Source organism: Cornus florida, unplaced genomic scaffold (genome assembly GCF_030987335.1).
Source record: "Cornus florida cultivar Cherokee Brave unplaced genomic scaffold, ASM3098733v1 CherokeeBrave_3.0.0_Hap2_Chr10, whole genome shotgun sequence".
Taxonomy (NCBI): domain Eukaryota; kingdom Viridiplantae; phylum Streptophyta; class Magnoliopsida; order Cornales; family Cornaceae; genus Cornus; species Cornus florida.
Genome location: NW_026775580.1, coordinates 92,702,437 through 92,724,677, shown reverse-complemented (window position 1 = coordinate 92,724,677; position 22,241 = coordinate 92,702,437). Strand labels below are relative to the sequence as shown.

At 35.8% G+C, this 22,241-nt stretch overlaps 2 protein-coding genes and 1 pseudogene across 7 annotated transcripts in view; 2 read left to right on the top strand and 1 right to left on the bottom strand.

Annotated features, from left to right (window-relative positions):
• LOC132280238 (uncharacterized) overlaps window positions 1–10,390 on the top strand; it is a 28,040-nt gene extending 17,650 nt beyond the window's left edge. Inside the window, exons 10-12 of one of the 3 annotated variants that reach the window (XR_009471522.1) lie at window positions 6,837–6,919; window positions 9,669–9,802; window positions 10,060–10,390. The gene's annotated coding sequence lies outside the window, so the exon portion shown is untranslated. The other 2 variants (XR_009471524.1, XR_009471523.1) reach the window with 2 other exon arrangements.
• Window positions 3,179–14,507, top strand: LOC132278129 (uncharacterized; annotated as a pseudogene).
• An 831-nt stretch (window positions 14,508–15,338) lies between these two features.
• LOC132280236 (uncharacterized) lies at window positions 15,339–20,337 on the bottom strand. 4 transcript variants are annotated; one of them, XM_059782420.1, is made up of 4 exons: window positions 19,999–20,337; window positions 19,637–19,772; window positions 16,462–16,667; window positions 15,339–16,232 (listed from the first exon to the last, which is right to left on the bottom strand). In XM_059782420.1, exons 1-3 carry the CDS (start codon window positions 20,242–20,244, stop codon window positions 16,609–16,611), a joined length of 441 nt encoding a protein of 146 aa, XP_059638403.1. In that variant the 5' UTR covers window positions 20,245–20,337; the 3' UTR covers window positions 15,339–16,232; window positions 16,462–16,608. The 4 variants fall into 4 exon arrangements, with proteins under 4 accessions (XP_059638403.1, XP_059638404.1, XP_059638405.1 ...); XM_059782421.1 differs by having other exon boundaries at window positions 15,340–16,232; window positions 16,462–16,716; XM_059782422.1 differs by having other exon boundaries at window positions 15,353–16,232; window positions 16,462–17,752.
• Between the last annotated feature and the right edge of the window lie 1,904 nt (window positions 20,338–22,241).

The following is a 22,241-nucleotide window of genomic DNA, read 5'->3' as shown; positions in this document are numbered from 1 at the left end:
GAACTTGCTGCGTGTGGTATACATAAAGTAAAACTCAGTGAACTTACTTCGTGCGTGGACAGCGGCTGTCTATATATTATATGTCTAAAGTGCGTATAGATTTACACCAATTTATTACTTGAAAAATGGGTAAATCTTTATTTTACAGATATTTGTGTTGGATTATGATTTATGGGTTCAATTCGAACAGAATATACATCCGATCTTATGAAATTTCTTTATCTTTTACACAGATCTAATGATTCTGATCTCATAAAATTACTTTAACAGAACACATATCATTTATATATTTCCTTTATTTTTACAGTAGTTCATTTATCATTTAAGCTCACAGAACGCATACTTGATCATTCATTTTGATTATATGTTAGTGTATCAGTAAATTGAAACTTAAATGGGGCGGGGCAGTGAAACTTAAGTGGGACGGTGAGGGGGGTTTTGCTAAACAGTTTTTGGTGGGGAGACTTAAACGGGAGGGGGAAGGTACTCCTGCCCCCTTTACCATCCCTATGTACGTTGTAATTAATCAAGAAGAAGAAAGGTTGTAATGATAATCATGAAGAAAGGTAGTAGTAAGAGCACTCTCTCTATTAGTTTCACTTGGTAATAACCAACTAATTACCCATCAAATATCGAAATTTCAGTGAGGTCACTTAGCTTTCCATAGTAAATATAGCTAGGGATGCAAATTGTTGGGCCCAATTCGGACAAACTCGATCCTAGTTCCAAAGTTTTTGGGCGGGCTGTTTAACTTGCAATTTGGTCCGAGCTTGTTTTGAAAAGTAACAACCCCATTTCATTTTGATTGGAGCTCTAGTTACTGTGTGGATCAATTTGAAGCCTAACCTGAGGCGGTCCTGAACTATATTTAAACCCGACTTATCAACCCTAACAATGAATCGGATATATACTGTAGAGCTGAGCTCCCCTCCTTGATGGGGAGGATTTCTCCCCCAAATTTTTTTGTTGGAAAAAATAACCTCAGAGTATGTCAGCTCATAAAAGGTGGCTATTTATGTTATTTCAAAACTTACTTCCCCAGCTTCTATCTCACGTGCCTCTCCCCCAAGAGTGATCGACCTTGTGCACCAGGTGGGTTTCTTCTCTCCCACTGCACCACCACCACCAGATCGAACCTAGTCCCCCACACCCATATCAGTGTCCCCTTTGGTCTCTGTTATCTCTTCGTGGGGCAGTATTCTTTATTTTTTTTTCCAAAATTGTATGATTGTTGTGCTTAAATTTTATGAGCACCACTGCCACCAGATCGAAACTAGTCCGCCACACCCATTTCGGCGTTCCTTTGGTCTCTGATATCTCTTCGTTGGCCTGTATTTGTTTCAATATTTTTTCCGAAATTGTATGATTATTGTGCAGAAGTTTTATGCCCTTGACTATATTGGATCAATTTGCATTTCATCTCTATTGGAAATATTTGTGCTTTTGGATTCAGATATTCTCTACCTAGTTTGATTTGGTGTAGATCTGATTGTAGCAAATACATAGCATCGGCTTATGTTCCTTAACAGGCGCGAGTGGTAGGGATTAAGTTTGTCTTGTTTCATATGTTTTGTTTTGTTTTGTTTTTTTTTTTTTTCCCTTCGCAAACTAGGTGGAGTGGGGATTTGAACTCGGGCACACCTGCTCGAGGAGCTAGGTGCTCTATCAACTAGGCCAGTAATGGCCTCTTGTTTCGTATGCGAGCTTTTATGTTTTTTATACACAAGTGCATAAACCCTTTTGTGCATCCGACGAATGTTGGGATTCCATTCTCTAGTAGTTATTTTGCACTATAAACTGAATTGAAGTACAGTATATAATTATGTGATTGCCTGCCCATTGTGATTTAGTTGTTTATTTCGATTATGTTTTTTTTTTTTTTTTTTCCTTCTGAAGGTTATTCTTATATTGGAGTACCTTTTAAGGAGGTCAGAATTCAGAGCAGATACTGTAATTGGGGCAAGGATGTCTGAGGTGTCTACTTAAACTTGAATACATTCACATTCCCTTTTCATGCACTCGGATCCTCACTTATAATCTCCTCTGTTGTAATTGGGGCATATGTAATATGTTGAAAACAGGTGTAATTGTGTTGAAAAACCCTATGGCACCACTACAGCAAGGGAGATTACAGCAGAGGATCGGGGCTCCCTTTTTCTTACTTATATTACTGTTCGTGCATTTATTTTAATGATATGCGCTATTATCTTTTTGTGGTCGTCTTCGCGTGTTGATGTTAGTGTTGTTCAAATAATGACAGGTTGGATATGCTCATCTAAAGAAGAAATTGTTTGTTATGATGACAAACCTCTATTTCTCTCTTTTATGAATGAGCTATTTCAAAGAAAAGTACCAAAAACAGAAGAAGTTGGAAAGAAGGAATCATCTGATTAACAAGGTAAATATTGCCCACCAATAATTTTGTATCAAATTTGTCAGTTTGGCATAATAGATTGTGCCATCGCTTTTCTCGGAGGGGAGACTGGTTTCATCGCTGATCTCAATATTCCCTTTAACGATGGATTATATCCATTGCATTTAGCAGCTAATAGTTTATCATATGAAATGATTGCGACATTACTTTGCCATGGAGCTCGGACTGATGCAGAACCATAGAGGGTGAATTTAGGGGCGACTTGTTTCCTCTCAACGTATCACTTGAAACAGTAAGGTAGAAGACAGATTTTATAATATAAAATTATTCTTTCTTATATCTTTCATGGGGCCTATAATATGAACTTAGATCAAGGTTTAATACATCATTCTTAACTACCTAATTCTTTTCCCTTTTTCTTGATTGTATTTTTAATGTGGCTGATGCAGTTATCATCGATCCTTGATTGATTGGACCCCAAAACAATCTATCTTCAAGTTGATCGTTGTTCTTTTGTCTGCCTCAAATGGTTTGTTTAGACAAAATTTATGTGTATTACAAATAATGTTTACTTTCTATACATTTGAATGGGTTGAGTGGTCTGATCTATTTTTTTTTTTTTTCCTTTCTGTTTGTTGCTTATTATGGTTAAATGTGGCAGAAAGTACCATTAGAAATTAATAGGTTGCTGGCATGGAACACAAAGGAAGTTGATAAAGTATTTATTCATTATGCTATGGAGGGAGAACTTATTGAGATGGCTACTCTACTGTTGGTTGCTCGAGAAAAGTTAACCCTTTGAGCATGTCAATACTCAAAAGCATCATTGAAGAGATTGTAGGACTAACTGAAGATGAATTCAAATTGATCGGAAGTCACAAGAATGATAAGTTGGTTGACGAGATTGTAGGACTAACTCAAGATGAAAGCAAGTTGCTCAGAATTAATAAGATTGGTAAGTTGGTTCGGTCGCTTAACGATATTAAGGCAGCGATGACGCGGGGAATATTGTTGCTCAAAGTGTTTGAGAAGGCTGGTGTTGCTCTTGAAAAATACAGGCAATTAGTACAAAGTGAAGTAAGTTGTTATGATCTGTGTTTTTTATGGTTTTTGTGCTTGTTTCTTGCGATTTATTGTAATTCTCATATTGTTTGCAACATGCATAGATTTAAACTTTTTTTCTTTTCTTCCAAAAATTGTGTAGAAATTTATTTGGTTATGATATTTATACCTATTAAAAATTACACTGACCCCCATGTGGTTTGCCTCTGTCACCCAGATAGAACTTGGCAATGTTTTTGAAAGTCACACCTCCCGTTAGCTTTTCCACATTAAAAATGTGTGAAATGTCTAAATTGCCCTAATTTTTTAATGCTCTTTTATTATAAAAAATAGAGAAACCAAAAGACTACTTTGCCCCTAAAACCAAAAGACCCATTTTTAATGCTTTTCTCACATTTTTAGCTTACCCCACCACCGACCATTTCCAACACCACCCACCATTGCCGCCCACCACCACCTGCCCCTTCTTTTTCTCTCTCCCCACTCACCACCGCAACCTTCACCCCACTACCACCATTAAAACAAGCTTCGCATCAATCACATACCAACCCGAACCCCAACTCAGTTGAGTCCAACTCGTTCGCCATTGAAGCCTTGCTCGACCTCGAAACCGAGGCAGACAAAAACACCCCTATACACCTCAAGTACGTCTCTCTCTCCTCCACCACCACAATCAGCTGTCACCATCCCTCTCTACACATTTCAATTGGGACACTCTCTCCTCCACCCTTCCTCTCTCTCTCACTCTCTTTTTCAATAGTCCACCTCCACCACTCCAACCACCCACATCCATCACTCCCTTCGCCATACTCCACCACTCTAATCACCCAACTACCACACACCTCTGAATCCCTAGCCTTTACCACTATTGACAACTCAATTACTTAGAATCAGTGATGTTGTGGCCTGAGTTTGGTTCTAGGGTCGCAACTACGCCTTGTTTAGTACCCTCTTGTAGCCCGATATATAATGGGCGTTTAGGGTTTGGAGTGGGATATAGATAGACACTGAAAATCGTAGAAAATAGAGCGAGAGAAAGGGTTTGGGGGTTGAAACTTGTACCTACCAGATTTTTGCATAGTGAATGCTTTCACCGGAACTTCATTGTGGATGTAGGCTTTGGCGAGCCACGTCTGCCGTGTTTCGTGATTGTTGCTTGGTTGTGATTGGTTTATGGTTTTGATGGTGAAGATGGTGTCAATTTTTGGAGAATTTTCGTTTCTTTCATGTTTTGGTTGTGATTGGTTTAAGGTTTTGATGGTGAAGATGGTGTCATTTTTTAGAGAACTTTTGTTTTTTTTTTTTTGTTTTTTTTGTTTTTTGTTTTTTGTTGTTTTTTTTTTTCCCCCCAATAAATGGAGGAAATTTTTATAAATATAAACATTATGGAGAGAACTTTTTGTTTCTTGATAAGGGAAGGCATAGGGAGGTTTTACAGAAGGTGTTTGGTGGAATGAAATTGCATGACTTGCCTTCATTGGTTCATTAGTTATTTGTTTTGTCAGTGAAGGGGTTATATGGGGCCATCTTGATTGGCGAAGACTTCAATTGGGGTGATTGAGGGTGGTCTGGACCTTGATGGTTCGACCATGGAGTAGTGGTTGCAGAGGATTGCAATGTATGTGTTTTAGAGAGAGAAGGAAGAGAAGAAAGAAGAGGTGGTGGCTGTGGGTGGTGGTGGTGGCAGCATTGTGGGTAGGTGGTTGAGATGAAGAGGTTATTTTGGACATTTAAAATTAGTTAGAATGGGTTAATTGGTAATTTAACTATTCAAAGTGTCACTTCACAAGTAAAAGGGCATTCAGGTCATTTTACCATGTGCCGGAGCGTTCACGGAGTGTCTTTGTCTAATGGAGCGAATCTGAGGAGGTGTCACTATGAAAGAATTGGGTGTCAAAGAGGCAAACCACGGGGGTGTTGTGAATGCTAGTTGTTTTTCCTTTTGAATGAAAGAGGTCATCTTTCAACTCGTATTACTACCAGTTTCCTCATGTTTTAAGTTTTGACCCAACACTTCACAAAGTTACTCCCTTAATGTTTTCTTATAGATTCCAAAAGAAAAGGTGGTCAACGACATTAAGGCGCTGCTTGAGAGAGCCGGGTTTGTTATAAACGACAAAGATGTTGATTTAAGTGACATTGACTGGTTTGGCAGCTAATTACTTTGTTCAGTTGATCGGTGAAAATTTTGTATCTTCTTATCTCTCTTTCTTTAGGTGATTTGATTTTGAATAAGCTCTAGTATTCTAATGCATGTTTATTTTTTCGTGACATTAAAATGCCATAGTGAAAGTGAAAGTATCAAAGAGGCAACGGAAGAATTAGGTGATTGGTTGATTTCCACTTCAACTGACTCATGCTTCAAAGGAATTTTCCAGAAAAAATCCATTAGGCTTTGTTTGATTAGATGGAATCAACTAGAAAAGAAAGGAAAGAGAAAATTTTTAAATTTTTTTAGAGTTTGGATAGATGGAAAAAGAATCGTAATAGAAAATATAGTTTCCCACATTAGACTAGTTTCCCCCAAAACTTTTCTCACATAAAACACGAGGAAATAATATTTTCTCTTGAAAACTGCTTCTTTTTATTTAAAGTTCCTATTTTTTCCAACAACTGAATCATGTAAAACAACTAACTTCTTTCTTTTCTAACTGAGTTTCTTTTCTACTGAGTTTCAAAGAGGCAAGTTTTCTAACAATTTCTATTTTAGTGGACTTCTAAAAGGCAAGTTCTCTCTAAACATGTTCTTTTGCAATACTATTTGGACGATTTTTTTTTTTGGGTTCCAAATATATACATTGTATTTGATATATATATATATATATATATATACCCCTCTATTATATATACATAGAATAATATATGTTTTGCTTTTTTGTGTTCTCTAGTTGAAAGCCCATGAGTCCATGAGCCCAAATTTTTTATTTTTTATTTTATTTTTAAGCCTCCTTATTCCTTTTAAATGAATAGTTAGTTTTACTTCTATGGTTCTACCTAAGAAGTCTTGAAGTATTGTTTTATTTTATACAATATAAATGAATATAAATAATTATATTATTAACTTTAATAATTCATCATTTTTTTTAAAACTTTGATAAAAATAGATATCATCAAACACAAATTTATTTATTTTTTTAGTATTTGAAATCATAAGGGTAATTTTGGTATGCACAATCACTTTCTTTTCATTTTCATGCTATCCAAACTAACAAACTAATATTTTCATACAATTTTCTTGAATAAATTTTCATGCTAACCAAATGCTTGATAGAAAATAACTTTTCTTTTCATTCACTTCACTTTTCTTTCATTTTTCATTTCTTTTCTTTTCTTGCTTAGTTATATGTAACCAAACGGGGCCTTAAAGTAGTCTGATTTTGTTATGTTTTGTTTTACACAGAAGAGAGTTTAACATTGAGGTCTTATTCAAAGGATCTCTGCATGCCACCTCCCTCACTGTCTAACAGTTTTTCCAAGGAAAAGGTAAGAGACATAGACAGAAGTTTGTCCTTGCTGATGTTTTTCTCATTAGGGATGGTAAATTCTTGCTTCACATATTTTGAAGTATAAATTTTAATCTTTTTGTGTGCTGTTAAGAATTATATTCATGAATACTTGAGCAACTCATCTCTCTCCCATCCACTTATCATTCCTCCCGACCTAGCAAACACTCATTTTTGGTGTTTCTCATATCCGAGGTTGATGCTACTATATTATCAGCTTTTTTATGTGGCATTTGAGGATCACCTATGTGTGGTTGGTTATATGATGCATTGATTCTACCTACATAGGATCTTAGCACTGGAGGTTTGGAAAACGAGGGTGATGATCTCGTGGCTTATCTTTTTCTTACTCATTCCCAAAACTATGGTTGGGTTGATTGGAAAAATTCCAAATGTTTTTGCTGCCTCTCTCTACTCTTCATCTTCCCTCTATTCATCTTATATTGCATTACTCTCTTTCTTCCTGTATGTTCAGTAACTTCAGTTGGGTTTTGGAAGTGTCTTATGTGGCCATTTGCATAGTCCTGACTATTCCAGGCTCTCATTACAATATTATTGAAATCTACTCTTTACTTTCATACTTTTACGTACTTTTCTGCATCCTCTATTATATCCCTTTTTTTTAGTCTATCAAAGCATGAAGCTTTCAAGGCTAGAGGTGCATTTTACATAATCTCAGATTTGGTCTTGTGTCTATTAAGAGCCGTTCCACGATATTCTCCACAATTTTTTATTTATACCCCAAAAAATTGTTCTTAATAATCTGAATCTAGGTAACCTTAGGGTTGCATTACTTCATTAGTGCGGAAAAGTTTTTGTATCTACAATCTAGCAATCGATCACTTCCCAAACCAAACTAATTCTGACCCCTTTCATCTATAGACCATATACATGTTCCTCTACCTTTCAGGGCGATGGTTCTATATGATTTTGTTGATAAAAGAACAACAGAAAATTATTTGTATGTAGCATATTACTAAGTCTACTGAGTCAGCCAACATCATGAGTTCTATATTGATAGGTCTTTTAATGCGTCATCCCACCACTGGAAATCAAACGAAATGCTTGTGTTTTTAGAGGCAAGATCTCCTCCCTGAACCATGTTTTGGACCAAATCTGTTCCTCCATCATAGAGAGGCTCATGGGTGGGTTTTTGAAAGATTCACCCCAATCTTATCGTGTTTTGCTCAGCTGGGGTCTCTGCCCCTCCTCCAGCCATCCTCCAAGGAAGCCTCTTGACTTGAGATCGGCTTGAGAATTGTTACTGGGCTTGGGTTTGTTTTGGGCTTTTTTTGTATCCTATTCCCATTTATAAGTGATGGTTTCTAATTGGGCCTGGTCTCTCACTTAGAGATCTTATCCGGTGGACTTGTCCACTTTTTACATTTTATTGTTTTATACAATTTGCTTGAAATTCTGGAATATATATATATATATAACTTCTACAATTAGCAAATTTCTTTGGCTATATATGAGCACCAAAAGTCGTGTGTTTTGTTTTCCTTCCAACCTCATTTAATCCAAAGGTTCTATGTGTTATAGCGGATAGCCTGTTGACAACAATTGAATGTCAAACATTAAATGGGTAAGACTCAATTTTCGAGAAATTTTTGTACCCTTGTGCATTGTAATTCTTGTTTCATTAAATGTATTTTTTTCTTTTTCTTTTTTGGGATAAAGAAGTAGCAAATCAGGGATGTTGAGGATGTCTTTCTTCCATTTTTCTTTATTTCAACAATTTTACCAATTAAATCCTTACAACAGTGGAGTGCCAAACATTCAATGAGTTAAGACTCACTTTTAGAGAAATATTGGTACCCTCGTATGTGTACTTGTAATTTTTGTTTCATTAATTTTTTTTTTTCTTGGCTAAAGAAGTAACAAAGCGGGAATGTTGATCAACATTAAAAGTGTGTATCCAAAAAAGCGACAGGGTTGTCAAGGCTCGGTTAAGAGTGCTTCAACCTACTAAAGGCCAAGCCCAAGCCCAAGCCCAAGCCCAAGCCCCCAGACTCACGCATTTTACGTCCTTTATTTAATGACCATTAAATTAAAATGTTTTGTATAATATCATGATCATATTTAATGGATCATATTGTTTGACTTTATGATATATTTGACAAATTCATAGATTTATGGTTGACTTATTACGTTAATTGCATTCATTTTGATTCTAAATAAACATGATTATATATGTTTAATGTTTACTTGATCATAGCTTTTTTATTGTTTTACGTTTGTAATCACATCTAATTTACTAAATGTATACGCCTAAGAAATGATTTATGCAACATCAATTTACTGGATCCTCTTAGCTTGATAGGTCAAAAATCCCATTTTTAGAGAATTATTATTTTGATATGATTTAAGCACATCATTGAAATGTTGGAAAGATTTCTTTATTTTGATATTGACTAGTATGTGTTGCATAGTTTAATAATTTTTATTAAATTAATCTTTAATATGCATCATTATCATACATGCGCCTTTGATCAGTCTTGTGCCTTATATTGTGCCTTGCGCTTGTGCTCCAGGAGACCTTTGGCACTTTAGTGTATACCATGAGCCTTAACAAGTATGCTTTTTCTGTATTTTTGAACAGAGTTCAGACACATGTAAAACTATTAGAACATTCATCCAATATGGGCCCCTTGTTTTTATGCCTTCATCACGGTCATACTTTACATTCCCACTCATGGATAAAAAAAAGACGCATCCTATTCCCATAGGTGTTAAATATTCGAGAACTGGTAGACCCCCAGCAATGAGAGTATCTGCGGCATATCTTCTATCAAGAAATCAGTTTGCCTCCTTGGCATTAGCAATCAAGAAGAGTATAACTTGCATATGATTGGCAAATAAGGTACTGATGATTGCTTTTCCTGCCTTTTGAATTTTTGTCTATTCATTTCAAATTTATTCCTTGAGTTTCATTTGTTGATCGACAACTCAACTTTGGCATATCCTCTTGCCCTATCTTCAGCTTTTACAAATAATTACCTCTACAATATGTTTTGATTTTGATTTGATTAGTGTGCATATGGAATTTTTGGTGATTGAATTATTACCTGTTTGGATTGGATCTTTATGGATAATGAAAATTATACTGTCTTACTGTAGTCAATGGACTCATGATTGCACTGGGGGTTGACTTGGCCACTGTTTGAATTGTAAATGGAAGCTGTTATAAGGGCACTAAAGGCCGTGCATTTTCTTAAGAAGCAAAGCTGGGAGGCTTATGCAAGTGACAAATAAAATACAGAAGATCCTTCTTCTACTCATGATGCCGTGTTTTATAGTTGTTATTTTATTATTTATTTGAGTTCTAATCTCTCAACTTTGGCTGAGAGGAAGCTTTAGTAAGTTAGTCTTGTAACTCTATGTTTTCAATTGTTAAATTTGTTTGATGTTCATACTAACTCAATAAAATATTTAAACAATTTTAAATGCATGTTCCAGTTTGTTAATTTCATTTACTTAACCGTAGACTAAAATTGATTGTATTTGGAGTCTAGCATAAAGGTTACTTGCATATAATCATGAATTAGTAATTTTCATTGGACTATTTGAGAAATAAAATAATAAATTATGACATTTTATGCCTAAGGATGAATAATTAAAATTTATTTATTTTTCTTCAATTAATTATTTATGATTTATGACGCAGATAATAAATAGGAGGAACAAATTCTGACATTTTATGTACTGAAAAGTAATAAATTATGACATTTTATGCCTAACTGAGGATGAATAATTGAAATTTATGTTTTTTTCTTCAATTAATTATTTATGATTTATGACCACGATAATAAATAGGAGGAACAAATTCTGACATTTTATGCCTTGATTCTAAAAAATAATAAATTATGACATTTTATGCCTTGATTCTAAAAAATAATAAATTATGACATTTTATGCCTTTTCATATCTTTTTATTAATTGTATTGTTACTTTAGCTTGAATCACTCAATTTTTGGTAGAATTTGTTAAAGTATTAATTTTAGAATTAGGATGTCCCAATATTATCATACCCTTATAGAATGAATTTATTATCACACCAGTAAAGCGCACGTGCAATGTTAGTGGAGTGTAATATAATTCAAAAAAAAAAAAAAAAAGTAAGGAATATACAATATTGTAGTTAATAATATTTTAATTTTTTTTAATAAGATTATATAATTATATATTTGATTAGTACCCTAAATTGTATTAAAATAAAAATCTATTATTAATATTTATTTTGACAAATTAAGGAGTGTCAATGTTTACAATAGTAAGGGTATAAGCTTAAAAATGGAATTAGTGTGAGTTTATTATAGGTTTAAATCATTTGGGTTTGCGTATGCCTATTAAGAATCCTATTGTATTACCAACGGGCCTAGTAGTATTGGCCCTTACTTTTCAGAGGAATGTCAAGAATTCTAGCCTCCAAAGAGGCATCTAGGGGTGCACACGGTCCGGTTTGGACCAGATTGATTGTATTTTGAGACTAAACTATTTATAACGGTTCCACTATTTTGAACCAAACCAAACCAAACTGCGAAAAACCGGTTCGGCTCGGTTCGGTTTGTCGGTTTCGGTAGATTTTCTTTTTATTTTATTTTAATTTAAAGGGAGCAAAGTTTTTTTTTTTTTTCCTAAAAAATCAACCAACATTGATATAACACGCAAAAAAAAAAAAAAAAGAAAAAAGAAAAAAAAGAGAAGAATTTTAAGAAGAAATAAAGGAAAGAAAATTGAGATATATTTGAAAAGAGAAATTTGACTTATTTTTAAAGAAATTAAGAAATTTAAAGAATAAAAGAAAGAAATGGGGCACGTGAGAACTTTACTTGATTTAGGTTTAGGATATGATTTTATGTATATACATAAAGAATAACATAATAACGGTTCGGTTCGAGCTGGTCTGGTCCAGCACGACCCTAAACCAAGACCGGACCGAAAAATTACGGTTCCATAATTTTGGGCCCAGGACTGGACCAAACCGCTATACAACTAGCCCAAACGGCTATACAACTAGCCCAAACTGCCCAATTCAGTACGGCCCGGTCCGGTTTTCGGTTTACTGGATTTTTTGAACACCCCTAGTGGCATGCGTGTGTGAGTATCAATTATGAAAAAAAAAAAAAAAAAAAAAAAAAAAAAAAAAACCTGTTGTATTAAAGTAAGGAATCATTAATATGAAACTTAACTATTTATAATGAAATTTATTATACTCGATTTACAAATTTTTACCCTGAAAAAATACATTTTTTTATATATAATATATTAATAACAAATTAATAAATTAATCAAAAGGAAAATCAATTGAATCATACTTCAGGAAAAATCAGTACAATCATAAATATATATGATGAAGGGTACTAAAGAAATATTAGAAGGGTAATTTTGGGAATAAAGGGTTTAAAATGGTTATGTACCATGCACATGACCAACTAATATCTATTTTTTATCGGAATTCTGACCCAAATTAAATTATGGGGGTGTAATTCGCACAAATTTAAAACTATAGGGATGTTTTTCAGACTTTTCCCCTTATATAATATAAAGCAGGGAAAAGTGCAAAAAATCCTTCTGTACTATTGGGTTTTGCAACTAATTCCGTTGAACTACATAAAACCTCCTTGAACTAACAAATTGTTGCATTTAACCCCTTTGAACTAACAATAGGGTGCTGGAAAAGCCAAAAGACAACATTACCCTCAATTATCCACAGCGACCTGTCTTTGGGCCTCATTTTTCTGCACAGAGAGAGAGAGAGAGAGAATCAGAGCCGAAGCTGATGATACAACCAAAGCCAAACTATATATATATATATTCCAATTGGTGTTGGCTTTGTGATGGGGATGAGTGGTGATTGTGGAGGTTTTGGGTGGAGGAGCGGTGATGCTTTTGGTTGAACGTGGTGGTGGTTATGGGTTTGATGTGTCATTTGGTTACTGGAATAGGGTGATGTGCGGTGGTGGTTTTGGGTTTGCAGAGATGGGTGGCGGGATTGGGGTGGTAGTCGGTTTGTGTACTAGTTTTAATGGTGTGCCGTTGAGATGCCGATGGAGGTGGTAGTGATGGTGGTGGGTTTGATTTGGTTTAACGGTGTGTTTTGGCATGAGTTCAGGGGGGTTTCGTGGTGGTTATGTTGGTGGTCGTAGACGGTGGTGGTGGTGGTTAGAGGACAATTTGGTATTTTTATATATGGAAGGGCATTATTGGCCAAAAAACTCAGTTTGTTCGTCGCGTGATTCTCACGTGCTCATTACTGGACGGCTGGTCACCGGATGGGGTGATCTGTAACTTTTTTGCATAGTTCAGGGGGGTTTCTTGCATTTTTGGTAGTTCAAGGGGTTAGTTGTAGATTTTTCCATAGTACAGGGGTTTTTTGTGCACTTTTCCCTATAAAGTGGAATGCAATGCTTTTAATTTCATTCACAAAGTAATTTTAAAGATGGAATATTCATTCCCCTCCTTTCTTGGAATAGTCATTTCATCAAAATCATTCAATTTCCAACAAGAGGATCACTTAAAAAAAGTACGGAGCAAAAATAATAGGGCGAATTGCAAAAAAAACCCTTTGACTATTACCCATTTGTAAGAAATTTCCCTTGTAAATGTTTTTGGCAAGAAATCCCCTCAACTATGAGGAGGGGGTGATTTAACTTACCTCCATTTAACAATTTTGTGAGGCAATTTTTTCTGACCAAGTTACCCTTACATATCCAAGTTCGAAGACAATGGCTGGAGAAGCACTCAAGCTGTCCTCTTTGCAGGGTTAAGGTCAGTGCTGATGACCTTACATACTTCGTGTACTCAACCATGGAGCTTTTTGTCCAGAGAGAGGAAGACCATCATGGTTCTTCGAGATTTAGCATTGGAAGCAGCTTTAGGAAATCTGAAAAGGGTAAGAAAGAGAAGAAGAATTTCCCATCCAAGTAGATTGTGACAGCGACGAAAATGAAAAAGCTCTACATAAGTTCAATCACAGGATCATTATGTCTGATGTGGTCCTCAAGAATAGATGGAGCAGTGTGAGTTCTTCTGACCTCATGCTCCTGAATTCGGAGATCCTTAATGCTATGTCAAGCAATAGATTCTCTTCCTTGGATGTAAATAATGATCAATCCGCGACACCAAGTGGGGTTGAAGAGACAGAAATTTTGAAGATCAAGGAGGAGATGGAGAGGGAGAGAGTGTTTGAGAGCAGGGTCAATAAAATCAACCAAACTGATTCAGATCTTCCTAACACTTTGGAGTCCAAAATATATCAAAGTCAAACATCAAGATTTTTGAATCCCAACACACACAGATCGATGTCAGATATAACAGTTCATCCAAGATTCACAGAGTTGGGCATGAGAAATAGTAATAGAGACACTTCTCTTCCTGAAAATAATGTCAAGGAGGAAAGATTGAGGAGGCTTTGGTTGCCAATTGCAAGAAGAACAGTTCAATGGTTTGCCAATAGAGAGGAAAGGCCACAACAGTCTCGCAACACAAGACACTCGATGTGTAATTTTGTTCTGTGCATCTCAAGCTTGTTTCAAACTCATCATATATTGATCACATTTCCATGATTTCACTTTAACTTTTGTAATAAATAGATTTAGTAGAAACACTATGCAAGTTTTACACATAAAATCCATAATGTTATATTGAAGTTCATAAATTTCATAAATTTGTTATTGTGATTCAAGTCAACAAACCCTGTGTGTTACTATTTGATACTATTTTTTTTTTTTGGTTTCCTGTTTCATGACAGCGACGAAAATGAACACACAGGAATCTCCAGTATGCTGCTTGCAAAAAACTCCGAAGCACTCTCTCTCTCTAAGGGATATATTGTTTTTTAAGCTAGGTCATTGAACTGCGCTCCATTTGGTTGATTAATGGGTGGTAAATATATATTGCTCTCTTTTTTTCTTACAGTTATTAGAAAGTGTGGGAGATTTTTTTATTTTTTTGGTGAAGACCCAACTGAAGCTACTAACCCAAATGTAAGGGTAATTTGTTCAGAAAAAATTCAGATTGTTAAACGGAGGTAAGTTAAATCACCCCCTTCTCATAGTTGAGGGGAGTTTCTTGCCAAAAACATTCACAATGGGGTTTCTTACAAATGGGTAATAGTCAAGGGTTTTTTTTTGTAATTCGCCCAAAATAACATTAAAAATGGCTTTACTTAGGAGATCCAACAAAAGTCAATTTTTTCTTGATATTTCTTCTTTAATTTCCAAATATACATCGAAAATATATATTTACGTTTAATTTTCCTTCTTAAGTCATGACCAAATGAATGAATGGGTTCTCATTTCATTCCCTAGTTCATTTCATTCCTACCTTATTTCATTTCTTCATACCAAACTAGCCCTTAAACTAAGACAAATTAATAATTTTAAAAGAAAACAATACATTAATTACATATCACCTTGAAAACTTATAATTCATTAATTCTAAATTTGGACATTGAATAATTTTTTTTTTTTTTTTTTCATAAGAGCTATAGAAGTGACAAACCATGACCACCCATTAATATTGACTTGACCATTGTGTAATAATGGACACTTGATCTGGGCAAGGGTCCGCAACTCGCCGGAGATGATGGGTCACTGAAGCTCTTCATCTTTTTCTTGACGGAATTCAAAGTTCTTCATCTTCACCGTCTGGTTTGGTCACTACCATTGGGTCGTTGATGCTCGGTCTTCTCACCGGAACAAATGGTCCATGCAACTCATTGTGCTTATATGTATAACAAATTTATATAGGTTTTGGAACAGGTAATGAGAGAGATTATTAGACCAGCTTCAAGGATTGAAAAATCAATCTCACCAAGTTGGTTTGTTAATATTCTTCCATTTTTATCTCTAAGCACTAAGATTTCAATTATGGGTTGAGCCCCATTAGAATAAAATGTTTACAGAATCCACAGAGAACTGACGCTAATATTTAGTAATAGTAATGAAATAAAAACAACGAAGTGTTTGTGGATGCAAGTGATACCCATTGGATAAAACATTCCTAAATTTTTGGAAACCCAATCACAAACAATAAAAAATTTACTTTTCAAGAAACTTTGGGGAGACCACTGCTTTTTTAAATATTACGTACTTGATAACATTCTCGGGATCCAACCCTTAATAAAATTTCTACAATTTGCACAATTCTTGCAATCCTCATGGTCAAGAGCATCACATTCCAAATAATTAAGGCGGCATTTTGTAGGGCCAGAATCTTTTTTGCAATCCCTCTTGCAGTATGATTTCCAGCACGTCAGCTGACAGCAAATACCATGTTGCCCCTAAAACCTAGAAAAAATAGCAGAAAAAAGTGTAATTGTCATTATGTAGAGTTTATTATATATAGAAAACACAAACTTACTAGGATTACTTTGATACTAATGAAATAGAGCCCATTTAAATTTCCCCCTATTATTTATTTTTGTTTTCAATGCCATGTGAACAACAAAAGATCACGCCTAATAACTTTTTCTTTTCAGGAATTTAAAATACATTTTAAAAAGTAAAGTAAAAGTACCTGACTTCAGATTTGTCTAAAGACAATTCCTCATCAGACGATTCGCCATTGGATGATTCGTTATTCGATGATTCTTCAGCTTCAATTCCTTTTTTCGGATAGATCTCATGTCGTGGAATCTTCAATTGATCACACATGACTTGTGTCTCAAAACCTTTTTTGCCTTTCGGAAAACTTTGTCCCAACTCCCAAGGTCAAACGTGAAGCTATATACGCAACTCTATTAGCTATAGCATTTCCTTGAGGATGTAGAAACTTTATGTGATAAACATCAAAAATTTTCAACATATCAATAATTTTTATGCAAAACAATAGTTTTTATATCAATATAATTGAAAACAGAAATCTAAATTTAAAGAATAAACCCAAACTTTATACAAAAAGCGTAATTAAAAAGTTCTAAATACTCCACTGGTATACGCTTCTCATCATTTAGCACCTTGACAATTGTTTTATGGTCAATCTCAAATATCATTTCCTTTACTTCTGATTTACTTCGGAGAATTTCATCAATCCCATGATGCACTCCAAGTAAGAATACTTCATCTCTAGACGTTGCATCAGGAAGTGGCTTATGGAAATTTCCAAAATCATTCCCTTACAATCTCGGAATACTTCTCCACAAGAAGCTTCTTTAGTCCCACCAAGATTTTCCTTAAAAAACCCAGAGACGTTTAACTTGTGCCAACCAACAGGTGGCGGACGCCAAATACATGCAAATATACCGTCTCTTGGTAAATTAATCGGACAACTCTCCAAAACATAAATTTGCTGCTTAAACATGTAATTATAAACCAGTTAATCATATTGTATAGGAATGCTTTGTACAAGGAATGAACACTTCTATTACTACAAAGAATGCTTTGTACAAGGCTAGCTCAAGTTCTCTATTTAGCTCTCAACTCACACTCTAGAACTTGGTTACAAATGACACTTGGCTCTTAACTCACACTCTAGGACTTGTTGGTTACATATGACACTAGTCATCTATTTATAGGCCTCCTCACCACTCTCTTTAACTTCATACATATTTTACGTATTTACAAACTCAACAAAATTCCCTACTCATCTAGAATCTTCTCTTCTCTAGTTCTCTACATATTTACATGTTCTCCAATATTCTAAAATCTTCCGACTCTCTCTACAATACTGTATATTTCTCTACACTAAGCTGGAATACACTAGCACTCCACTTGCCTCATGCCACGTAGTAGTCATCATGTGAAGTCCTTACCGCTCGGGTGTCGCCTGTGTGGCATAGCCACGCTGTACAATTAGGCAGGGTGTATACCTAAACACAATGCAAAAATTCAAACTGAATTAGATCTTCAAAACCATTTCAAACTCTGGGCAATATGCTTTCATTACGGACTTTTTTCTTCATTTTTTAAAACTAGCAACGACAAGCATGGAACTGATGTTCTGGAATTATAGCAATAAATGATTGCAATTTGACCTTTCCTTATCCTCTCCATGAATGATATTAATATCATCATTCGGAACAAATTCATTTGCTCTTTTTCTTCTTTTATTTCTTTCTAATGTCCTCTTTTATTTCTTCTTTAACACTCACTGGGCATCTTATGCATGCACTCACATTCCGGTGGTTTTTCTGAGACTGTTTCGGATTGCAGCACATAAACTTCCTGCAATAGCCGATTGCTATTGCCTTCATAACAGGAGACTGATTTTGTATAACACAATTCATAAGACCATCCCAAGATTGGAAGGTGGAGGACTCTGTTGAGCTCCAGGGGATGTTGTACAATCAGTCGATAGGTAGTGGGGAGGAGGATGAGTGGGCATGGGAGTGGCTTCTCATTGGAGATTTGACTTTTGAGGTTCGCCCTTTATAAGTGATTATTGAACGTGGAGGGATTGCCTTTTTCCTTGGAAGGCAATTTGGCACACCAAAACCCCTTTAAAGGTAGCTTTCTTTGGGTGAAGAACTTTATGGAGGATTCTGACAATAGATAACCTCCGGAGAAGGCGTAGGCTGCGTATCTGATCGTCAATTGGTGTTGTATGCGTAAGATGGATGAGAGTCGGTAAACCATCTACTCTTGCATTGCCCGGTGACTGGAATGGGGCTTTATTCTTGTCTGCTTTGGTGTTTCTTTGGTCATGCCTAATTCTACCTAAAGCATGCTTACAGCTTGGAGAGGATGTACAATGAGGAAGCAAACTCGAGATGCTTGGATGGTTGCTCCTCTTTGCTCGTGGTCGGGTATTTGGGAGAGAGAGTAATAGGGGATCTTTTGATGGGGAGGAGACTCCTATTTGGGCACTCAAATTCTCTATTCTTATTTTGTTAGTTGTTACTGTAAATGGTTGAAATTATAAATTTGCAGAGGATACGATGATTTTTAAGGATAGTTTGAGGAAATAGCATATTGTTTTGGCTGTGAGATTTGTATTTGGGATGCGTTCAAGCGCTATTCTATGATATGTTAGTTATCACCAAAAAAAAAAAAAAAAAATTGAAGAAGAATAAGAAGCAGCAGCATTAGCACTTCAATAATGGATAAGAAATGTAACTTCAACTAATATTTGCATTGCTTTCTGGTTCAATTTTTTCATAATTGTAAACTGCAACCTCAAATTCATGCTCTTATCATGACCATGACTTGAGTTTTGTTCTCAGTCCAGGTTTGGTCATAACTAATTAAGAATCGAAGATGAATTTTGTGAAAAATGTAAGTACTGTTATGTAACAACTATAGATTGAACATACCAAATCTCCGAATCTCCGAACAAATAATATCCATGTTTTACGTATTCATTTGAATCCCACTAGGATACCTAGATATAAGATTTACAAATTCCCCCCTCCATATTTTTCTTTTTCCTTTTATCTCTTTAAATATGGGGTATCAATCTATAGGATGCTCCTACCCAAATTCAAAATGGATTTTTTTTTTTTTTTTTTTTTTTAAAATGACAAATATTAAAAAAAAAAAAAAAAAAAAAAAAAAAAATTGTGCACCATATTACGAGGATAATGCAAATGAACAGAGAAGTAGAGGTTAAAACAATGAAAATATACAACTGCATCAGGCTCTAAGCTCATAAGCTATAAATAGAGCTTTTGGATCACATAACTTGTAACAAAATTATATCATTCGAATGGAAAAGTTATGAAAAATGAGGGAACATGCATCATAAACACACTTACCTGGGCCCTCACCGTTGATTGCATCACCAGCTTCATTAGTAAAAAAGGTATTACTCACAACATCTCTAACTGCATCAGGCTCTAAGCTTATAAACCATTGCCGGCTGTCGCAAGTGTTCCTCATCATCATTTGCGGCTAACAATGCAAGAATTAGTCAGCCAAATATGATATGACAGATGAAGATGTAATTTCCATTTGAATTTGAACTCCTACAGAATATCCAAATTCAAGCCCAAACCAAATTTAAAGGTAAACCAAAAGTCTTCCACAACACTATGAAGAAAAAAAAATACAAAAAATTGTTATATATACTATGCGAAGAACGCAGCAAAGGGCAATCTTATTCAAGTCAAATAATTACATTGATCAAGTGTTGATCATCATCTTTGCAGGGATATGCTGGTCCTTCTTTTAGGAATCGATTGAATGCTCTGTTTTTCTTACCTTCAGCGTGAGGAAGTTGTTTGGAGCACGAGTCCGAATCCGAATTGTTAGTTGGAATATATGATTCGGAATTGGAGTCGGAATAAGCGAAGGTGCGAAGGGAACGAACAGCCATTCGAGAGAGGAGCTTCGAGTGGCTTGTGATGAGATCTCTTGATGCCATTCTTACATCTAGGGTTTTGGGGAGAGAGAGAGAGAGAGAGAGACGAGCGGTAGAGGTTTTTTTAAGGCTTAGTTTAGTTACAGAGAAGAGAAAATAAAAGATACTACGTAGCAATAATTTTTATTGTAATTGAAAAAACAAATACTAATTAAATTATTATGTACTATTTTAAATATATAAGATATGAGTAGATTAATAATTTTTTTAAAAAATTATTGAGAGGAGTTTTAGAATTATAAAAATATTAGAACAGGATGAATAAGGAGCCTATTCTTTCTTTTATTTATTTATTATTATTTGAACTCATCCAAAAGCAATTAACTTTTTTCCAACATGTCATTTCCTTTCATTCACGATCCCTTCAATTCCCTCCATTCAAACTGATAGGGAAAAATATAAACCTACCCTACTCTCGATAAGATTGATTAGATTTCATTATCAAAGATAATGAAATCTGACGTAGTTCAACAGGTAAGAATAATCTTATTATAACTGGAGGAGGTCAAAAGGATTAAATTATATCCCGACAAATCTGGCAACAAATCTCCTATGATTTCACACAAGCAGGAGATAAGATCAACCATCGACATCGGCGGAACAATTTTGATTCCAATCGACAGCCATAAATAGGGCACCAAGCCATTAAAGAAGGTATGACGTAAAAACTATTATTAATCTCTGCCTTCTTTTTAAACCTCCGTGACTAATTTGATCGTCAGAGAGCTCTTGGCAAGCACCACACCGGTGCCGTCAAGGTTCATCGATCTTCTCCTCTCTTCCTTGCTCCACTCTTCCTTGCAGGAAAACGGTATCGTATCGGACTGCGCGAATTTCAGCCTCAACAGTTGGCGCCGTTTGTGGGAACGACGATTCCCTTGAATCAATTAATTACTCGTTGGGTATATAAGTTTGCAGTCTGGTATGGTTACCGAAGGAACACCGTCACAGGGATCTGGTCAAAGGGTAGAGTCGGGTGAAAACCTGGACGTCCCAAACGACCAGGCACGGCTTGCAGCGTTGGAACTGCAGGTTCAAACTCTGAGTCAGGGTATGAACCAGTTGATCCAACAAAATGCATTCCTCTTGCAACACTTGTTCCACCAGTTTAACAAAACTTTCCAGGACAAGATCTCTCAAGTCCAAACGGAGGTAATGGGAATCTTAAAGAGAAGGATAATCATTCCCCCAAAAATGAGATTGAAGTCGAACAAAGCCAGGTCGGAACCCGACTTAGAAAGGTGGTTCACCCATCTCTCCCACGGAGTTCCCGACCTCCTGAAAGCATAGCCTTCTGTCTTAAGAAAAAGACAAAGAAAGTTACCCATATCGACTTGCAGATCAAGGATCTCAAGGGGAAAATGGAAGATGTAATGCAAGCTATGAAAGGGAAAGGTCATGCAGCCGTAAATGACCAGGTACAAAGGACCAACCTGCTTTTCAGCCCCGCCGTTATGAAATGTCCACTACCTAGCAAGTTCAGGATGCCCTCGTTCGAAAGCTTCGATGGGACCAAAGATCCCTTCGATCACCTGGAAACTTTTCAAGCTCTTATGCATTTACATACTGTGCCAGATGAAATCATGTGCCAAGCTTTTCCCACTACACTTAAGGGATTAGCGAGAGTTTGGTTCAACAAGTTGAAGCCAGGAACCATCAACACATTTGAAGAATTGAGTAAGCAGTTTGTGAGCCACTTCATTGCAGGTCAGAGGCATAGGAGGCCGGCTACCTACCTGTTTACCGTGGAGCAACAAAAGGAAGAGTCGATTCGGGAATACATCACCCGATTCAACGCAGAGATGTTGCAGGTAGAAGAGGCGGACGACAAGGTAGCTTTGACCGCTTTCATAAGAGGACTCCAAACCTCCAGATTCTTGTTCTCCTTATCAAAAGAACCTCCCACCAGCATGATAGAGTTGCTGGTCAGAGCGCAAAAACACATCAACGCTGAAGACACCATGAGTGCAAGGAAGAAAGGAGAGGACAAGAAGAGGCCA

Coding starts and splice junctions, on each gene's coding strand:
- LOC132280236 (XM_059782419.1), bottom strand. CDS start 20,244: ATGGCATCAAGAGATCTCATCACAAGCCACTCGAAGCTCCTCTCTCGA. Junction 19,773..19,998: donor ATGATCAACACTTGATCAAT/GTAATTATTTGA, acceptor TTGCATTGTTAG/CCGCAAATGATGATGAGGAA.